This window comes from Cajanus cajan, chromosome 1 (assembly GCF_000230855.2).
Source record: "Cajanus cajan strain Asha chromosome 1, NIPB_CcT2T_4, whole genome shotgun sequence".
Taxonomy (NCBI): domain Eukaryota; kingdom Viridiplantae; phylum Streptophyta; class Magnoliopsida; order Fabales; family Fabaceae; genus Cajanus; species Cajanus cajan.
The window spans coordinates 6,871,911-6,879,959 of NC_138517.1; the positions used below are offsets into that span (position 1 = coordinate 6,871,911).

The 8,049-nt window shown below is 32.9% G+C and overlaps 1 protein-coding gene across 10 annotated transcripts; it reads right to left on the bottom strand.

Annotated features, from left to right (window-relative positions):
• Positions 1-1,443: 1,443 nt before the first annotated feature.
• On the bottom strand, positions 1,444-7,610 carry LOC109795077 (Class I peptide chain release factor). Of its 10 annotated transcripts, none has more exons than XR_003803079.2 (8): positions 7,115-7,609; positions 6,967-7,042; positions 5,527-5,657; positions 5,324-5,394; positions 4,830-4,911; positions 2,791-2,882; positions 2,245-2,294; positions 1,444-1,809 (listed from the first exon to the last, which is right to left on the bottom strand). XR_003803079.2 is itself a non-coding variant. In XM_020354489.3 (7 exons), the coding sequence occupies exons 1-6, from the start codon at positions 7,502-7,504 to the stop codon at positions 2,274-2,276; spliced, it is 771 nt and encodes a 256-aa protein (XP_020210078.2). In that variant the 5' UTR covers positions 7,505-7,609; the 3' UTR covers positions 1,444-1,809; positions 2,245-2,273. The 10 variants fall into 10 exon arrangements, 5 of the variants coding, with proteins under 5 accessions (XP_020210078.2, XP_020210077.2, XP_020210076.2 ...); XR_003803078.2 differs by having other exon boundaries at positions 2,241-2,294; XR_014433568.1 differs by lacking the exon at positions 2,791-2,882 and having other exon boundaries at positions 2,245-2,364; positions 7,115-7,610.
• Between the last annotated feature and the right edge of the window lie 439 nt (positions 7,611-8,049).

Here is an 8,049-nt window from a genome sequence, read left to right on the forward strand (position 1 = left end):
CTTTTAAAAAAAATCAACTTAATTTTTATAAAAGAAAGGCAAAATGAAACTTTTACAAAATGTTAAGAGATTTCTTTCGGTAAATGTTTTGTATACATACATATATAAAACCGAACATAGTTAGTGTATAATTATCTATAACACCACATTATGTTAATTATATCGAAGTTTATATAAAACTATTTAACAAATTTGTTCACTCTTAAATAGACAACTAATCTTCATGCTCTTATTTTATTCAATGACACCCCCCACCCCCTCTTTTTTTTTAGAATGCAACATTAAATCATCCAATGATCTACAATGTATATGCTGTTGACGGCTAGGAATATCCATGTTATGGAGGATTCCTCGTGTCAATTTCCAACTCGATTGTGTTAAAACAGCATTAAGATTGTGTTGTGTGGCATCAATTTGAGGGCTGACAAAGTTGTAGTAATGGACTAAGACAATAGTGCACATAAATAAACAAATGTTATCTTTCACAGTGACACAGACATACCGTGTTCAATGTGGTGGCTAGTACGAGAATGGGAAACTGTTCATCCAAATATTCTCATTGACAAAGCAGAGTCAAGAAACAGCAAGATAAGGCAGAATCTTCACAACAGAGAGATGGAGAAAAAATAATTTCGACCAATTAGGAGTGATGTAGTACTGTGCATTACCACGCAACGTTTTTTTGTTTTTTGGTGTTGATCAAAAAACATGTGGTGAGTTATGAGCCAGTGGTTGTGGAGTTTGTTAATCACATGATGGGGATTTGACCCTGAGAAAGGTAAAAACTAGAAAGTGATCTATAGATAATAAGCAAAAGAGTGAAGGAATCAAGGTTAGAATGTAATCCATATCTACATCTAAAACCATGGTTACGGAACCAGATGTCGCCTTCGTTTTATCCAAAGAAAATAAAAAGTCTCAGAGATTAATAAAGTGGATGTCAACTAACTAACTTTAGTAGAAAAAATTCATGTTTTTTCATTGATAATAATCGAAATTTTTGTTTAAGAGATTTGAGTCTAATTTTATTTTTCAGTGAAATCCCCTTTACTAATCACGTAGACTTTTATTTTTCTTTGGATAAAACGAAGGCAACATCTGGTTTCGTAACCATGGTTTTAGATGTAGATATGGATTACATTCTAACCTTGATTCCTTCACTCTATTGCGTATTATCTGTATAGATCACCACTTTCTAGTTTTTTACCTTTCTCAGGGTCAAATTTGAACAGAAACATCATTGTAAAATTGGAAGAGACAAATCCAGGGGAATATGATTACATGTACGTTTCTTATCCAATTAATTGTTGTATATTCATCTTGTTAGTGGATACCATTGAGTGTTCTTAGAAATATTATTAAAATCATGACTTACAAGAACAATTTGGTATTGGTTACTGTAGAAACAAATAAAGAATAAAAGGAAGCAAAGCACATACCCTGTAAAAAAAAATCAAGAAATTCATAATTATAACTTTTTTTAAAATAAGAGCTACAAACATACCTGCATATTGTATTTCACGTTGTCAACCTAATTTGATGTTTGGTATAAACAAGGAAAAACAAAAACTTTATACAGAACCAGAAAATTAAGAACTTTATACTGTTTAATAAGATCTAAATTTAGGTTGCCATCTCAATGTTCCTTTAGCACATTGAGTTCAACGGTATTCATTGAATTCTGGAGAATAATTTCTTCTCTGCAATCTGAAAATTCAACTACCCGACCCCAATTTCTTCTCACTAGCTTTAATATTTTTCATTGTCAACCTCAATTCTTCAATGGAGAAAATACCTCGTCTGAGAATTCTGAACAAAAGAAAAACACCATACAAAATAATGTTATTCAGAATTAATTTGGTTAGCAGTAGAATTGTAGGACTAAAATATATACTTTATTTTGCAGTTTGCACTAAGTTTAGATCAAATCTAAAATAGTCAAAACCTAAAGTCTGCAACTGGGTCAAGTTTTTAGGCTTGAACTAATGGAATAACCCTGAAACTAAAGATAACTAACAACTGTAATAAAATTTCATAATAATCTTCTATCAAGAAAGTACAATTTTCCAGTGTTAAATGCCATTTAAAATAACAATGAGTAGAAACATAATTTTCCATTATTTGACCAATTTCTGTGCATATGTACGGTTTTGTATTTCCTTCTTTATTCCATAACTATACTCAAAATGTTGACTCAAATTTGTGGATGTGCGGTGAGCAGGAGATAGAATAAATTGTACCTACATAAGAAATGAATGAAAATTTGAGAGCTTCTATTTGAGAGGCTTCATACCCTGTTCATGCTCCAAAAAGTAGATTCCCAGTTACTGTTGGATAAAATAAATACAGAACTTTCTCATGAAGCTGAGAACAAAATATAACAAAAAAAAAAAAAAAAAAAAAACATTATAGAAGAACTCTTATCTTAATTTTTTGACCATAACAGAAGGACTATAGTTGAATTTGAATGTAGGTTAACGGATAACTATAGAATAAGATCTTATTTTACTGTAGGATACCAAACAAAAGATTATGCCTTGCATTTCCAAATGCAAGAACATTTCCCAGCATTCGGCGGGGTACAATGTTCCAAAATGAAATAACTAGAATATATAAAATATGAAGTTATAATCTCCATTAAATATTGAGCTTCCCTATAGCAAAATAGAAATACTAATCAGCGGTAGCAATAATGGTTAAAACACCTATTCCTTTTCAGCCAATGAATGGAAGAGAAATGCATCACAGCAAATGTTATCTTTTTAAATCATATTTGGGGAATGAGGTTACTTGCTGGAGCACACAACTACAACAATGGTGTGATGTTCCATTTCCTGAAATGAACTTTGCCTCCAAGAAAATGTAACAACGTTTTAGTCTTCCTAAGAATAAGAATATTCAGCATTTAGTACATATAAATAAAATAATAAAACAAACAGTGATCAAGTCTCTGTCAGCTAGTGATAAGATTTTCAAGGATATTAAAAAGTAGAATTACAGATATATCAAGCTAAAACTAATTTCTCTGGCTATAAAAATCAATCAATCACCCACCAATATTCTTCAATACAAGATTATTTTTGGTGAATCCAATACAAGATTTTGTACAAAAAAAAACAAAAAAGGCCTCTAGCAAAATGTAAATGAATACAGTCTATACAGCACATAACTGAATCAGCTGCTCGTAATAAAAATCATAAACTCCTAGTTTCTGCCAAAACCTTTAGAATATATTTCAAGGAGATCTGCAACAGAAAACAGCACACCCAACGTAGACCAAGAACCCCAAACCAAACAGATGCTTGTTCAATAAGAAAGAAGACAACCTTCATCATGAACAATTGAAATAAATTGGTCTTACATGGATAAACTTCTTCATAATTACTTAGAGAGAAAAAAAATGTAAACTAAAATGAATCGAGTTTCTCACATGAACTAAAATCAACTTATGCATGTAACTCATATAGAAGCTTTCTCACCTAACTTCTCCAAAAGTTGAGGTGCATAAGTTGATTTTAACTTATCAAAACAAGGCCCAAGAGTAATTTATTAACAGAATTTCTGCCTAGACTATGAATCATATCCCTCTAACTCTCTGATTTCCTAATACATAGGAAGAAAATTATAATATTTAAATATTGGCTTAATTATGTTTTTAATCCTTCAAATTTGAATAATGTATTTTTTTGGTCCTTCACCGTTAGTACTTCAAAAATTATTATTTTGCTCCCTAAAATTTAAAACTTATTGTTTTAGTCCTTGTAATTTCAAAAAAATATTATTTTAGTCTCTCTATATATTTTTTTTGTCCTTCAAATTTAAAACATCCATTTTTAGTCCCCAAAATATAAGGAATAAAAATATTATTTTAGTCCTCTGCTTAGATGTCATTAGTAATTTTGTTGCATAGAATTCTTCTATTAGTGTCATTGTCGGTGAAAACATCATATTAAACCAATTGATACTATAAAATCATCTTAATCTGTCACTATCAATCATACTATTAGTGGTCATGAGGGACAAATAATATTTTTTGAAATTACAAAGATTGAAAAGATAAATTTTAAATGTGAGACTAAAATAATAATTTTGATATTTTGAGGATTAAAAACACATGTTTTAATTTAAGGGACTAAAAAAATATATACAAGGACTAAAACAATATTTTTTAAATTATAGGGACTAAATACACAAGTTTTAAATTTGGGGGGACAAAAAAATAATTACCCCAAATTTGAAGGACTAAAAACATAATTAAGCCTTAAATATTTCATTGTATTAGAAAAACAGTTTAGTATGCATATTTTAGATTTAATATATAATAACATGATAAAAAAATAAAGTCCTTGATAGAAAGAATGAATGAAATAAAGAATTTCACTGAATATCCTTCTACTAGATCAGTGGAACCCAGAGTGAAGTAGAGCAAGAATGTCTTGCAATAAAAGTCTCCATTAAGTCAAGAGCCTAGCCCCTCCCACACAAAAAACTCAATGACCAACTAACTCCCTTTACGGCTTTATGTGCCCTTGCCCCTATTTATAGCAACCTAACCAATTAAATAATTTTGACAGTTTTACACTTTTACTAACAAGGTCTACTGTCAAGTGTCAAGTAGCAAGGCCTAATTAATAGCTAACAGGGGCTTGACCAATTGATTCCTTGGGCCCCTCCTTATTTTTTCTAATATAAAATTTCCTAATTGGGGGTTGGGTGCTAACAGTCCCATCTGAAATTCATTTCATTTTATGTAACTACTTATTTAATAAAATGTGAACTGATTAAATAAAATACAGCTATTATTCTAGAGAATCCATCAGAAGGTATACCTTTGATGCCCGCAGATCGTTTACTTCCTTTCTAAGTGAATCATCAGATAGGATTAACCGAGACAGTGCCCCAGTGGATAACCTGCAATATAATTAATAAACACCAAAACAATTATAGAATAGTCTGAACAAATTAACAAGTAAGCCAGTAATTAAAATAACCATCTCTATACTTAAAAATATAACAAATTAGTCTAGAATAAAGGGGCGATAATTTCATGTTAAAATGAGAAGTGTGAAACTACCATGTAATTCCTTTATGAAGTTTCAAATCAATAGTCAAATGAACATCAAATTTTTGGGGCATACATTCATTAGCAAGTAAAAACAATTATTCATGTATATGCAGATCCAATATATTTTTTCACCCATAAGTGATATTCTAAATCAAAAGTTATAAATCCTGAATGATATAATCATAGTAACAAATGAGGCTCACGTACTCAGGAACACACCAAAACAAAAAAATCATACTTTAAGCGTATATCAAATACCCGAGATATTTTGCAGCTTCTGAGACAGTCCCCTCAACTGCAAAAATCAGATCCAAAAGAGCTTGCATTCCCTGTTAAAAGGACCATAACAGATGTAGTTAAGGTGCAACTAGGTTTGGAATAGTGATTATTATGAGTGAATGCAGAAGAAATAAATAAATAAAAAGTAAGGGATAAAGAGATACATGTCACAAACAACATACCAATGCAAATTTTGGGTTATTAGGACCAATTTGTGGACCACAATCTGACCCTCTGATGGATGATTTGGGGGGAAGTATCTGAAGCAGCTCTCGAGGTGGTGAATAAGCCTCAAGATCCACTTTTTTTCTGACTAGCTCAAGAAAATAACATACTATCTATCAGCAAAAATGACTATTTATCTCAGAGTAAGTAAATCCTGAACATGCAGGGGTGGGGGCTTCCCTGAACACATTACAGTCAATGTTAAACTGGCCAGTTCAATTAGTCAAACTGTGAACCAGCATATCCTCAGTTTGATTATCCATAAATACATTATCTACTAAATGGTTCAACTCAACCACTAATTTAACTAGTTGAACCAATCAAATTATGACCTTGAGCCACAGCCAGGTGGATCCCTCGTTCAATTTTAAAAAACATTGATTCTGGTAAATTCATTACAGGAACCAAGAGGAAATTTTGGGGGCAGGGCGGGGAGGGATTATCTTTTGCTTATTTAACTAGCAAATTATCAGTAAAGAGTAAATACATATTTACTTTAGACTAGGATAAATCCTTGGAAAATCCTAGTGCACCCAAGGGCCAATAAAATATTGCCACGTCACTGATTGCCATTGTAGTTACTCAATAAGAAACTGAAACCTCACTCTAGTTCTTGACATTGTATGCTCCACACATTTCAGTCCTTACTTTCACTAAAATTTCAAGTCATTTGCATCCGTGGAAAAGAACGCAAATTCCAAAGTTTTGGCAAAAGTGAGGTTTTGGTAAAAGGATAATATTTAGATGCAATTCCTTGCATGCTTTTTATGCTATTGTCCAATAGGAATGCAAGGAACACTCTAGCACATTCTTCACCTTTGGTTAGAATTTATTAGAAACTGCAAAATTATGAGTGAAACCCATTAAAACAAGTGGGTGTGGAACTCACAAAGTTTTGTCATTTTTTTCAATGAATATCATTCAATAGTTAAGAGTGTGTTAAAGAAAGTGTATAACTACCATTTCTCATTCTCAAATTGAAATTGAAATTTCACATCAATAACTCGCAAAATGAGAACAACGCCAAAAGCTTGTCCTTAGGTCGGAAAATGCTAATTAGTGCCCTGAGGAGAGGGCACTGGTTAAGGAATCAAAATTACAAATTTTATTGAAAAATGTAACAAAACACTCCCGTGTAATTTTAATGTAGTTTTCCATATATTGATTCCTTAACTATGTCCTAAGGGCACTAGTTAGCAAGACCCAAAACTAAAATAACAAACCAAAATGAGGGTTTACTCATACTTAGCTAGTCCACTAAATTTGGGCGCTGCGGTCTAGAGCAAAAATCAATCAATCATCAGGATTCAAATCCCAAATGTAAATTGCAATGTGACAAACACAAGTAACAATGAAACAAACTGGGACAGCAAGCAAACAAACAATAAAAGAAACACCTTTTAGAGCAATAAGAGATCGAAGGCGATTCAACGCGGAAGCGCGGTTCTTGTGCTGGGAGCGGTCCTCAGAAGCCTAAGCAGCAACAACAACCCCATGATGAGAAATGAAGCAAGATGAGATTTTGAGAGTGAAAGAGGGCGAAACCTGAGCAATGATCCCAGTGGGTAGGTGCTTAATGCGCACTGCGGACTCACGCTTGTTACGGTGCTGACCACCTGGTCCCGAGGCCTTGAAGGTGTCCACCTCGCACTGCCGCATCAGCTCCTCGTCCGTGAGGTCCACGTAGCATTGTTCTGAACCCTCGATGGTGGTGCTCGTGTAATTGGAGGAGCACCGTAAGAGGGTGTGGCTGTTGTTGCTGTTGTTGTTGTTGTTGATACTTCTTGTTGTTGAAAGGAGTGAGATTGGGTGAGTGTTGAGGAAGAGAAAGGGTGGGCGTGAGTAGCGAAATGGGTGGTGGGGAAGTGAAATGAAGGTTTTGTTGAGTCGGAGAGAGAGAATGAGAGTGGGTTTCAAGAGGGTTTTGTGTGCCATTGTTGGCCTCTCTCGCGTTCACTTCATGCTTCCGACCATTCGAACCGTTATGAGGTTTCAATGGGTTCGTGGGATGAATGTTGTAATAGTACAAGTGATACCAAATTCTCTTAATCAATTTGACTAGGGTTTAAATTTTAGTTTTGGATATGAAATAATCTTTAATGGAAATTGGTCTATTTTTGACGAAAGATACATTGTACTAAAAATAGGGGTGAGCACTAAATCGAGACCCGAACTAAATCTGAAAAACTCGATAAAAAATATTGTTTTTGGGTGGGTTCAGGTGGGTTTTATGGGTAAATCGAGTTAAAATTTTGATTTTATACGGATTATATTGGGCGGGTTCGGTTTTGAATTTTTAAACCCGCTAAAAACCGAACCCAACCGAAAATGAAATAAATTTAAATTTTTATTACTTTTGTATAACTAAACAATAATGGTCCAAACTTAAAAGTCTTTATTTCAAGTATAATATATTCATCAATTTGTAACTTATTTTTTTCCTTTTTCTCATAATTTAGATATTTATTTTGTCTTTTCCT

Bases quoted from the DNA above. Each gene is read 5' to 3' on its own strand.
- LOC109795077 (XM_020354486.3), bottom strand. From the start codon at position 7,504: ATGGCACACAAAACCCTCTTGAAACCCACTCTCATTCTCTCTCTCCGA. The intron at 5,658-6,966 runs GTGTTTCTTTTA...TTCTTGAGCTAG, and splicing joins ATCTCTTATTGCTCTAAAAG to TCAGAAAAAAAGTGGATCTT. The intron at 3,327-4,829 runs GTATACCTTCTG...TTCATGATGAAG, and splicing joins ACGATCTGCGGGCATCAAAG to GTTGTCTTCTTTCTTATTGA.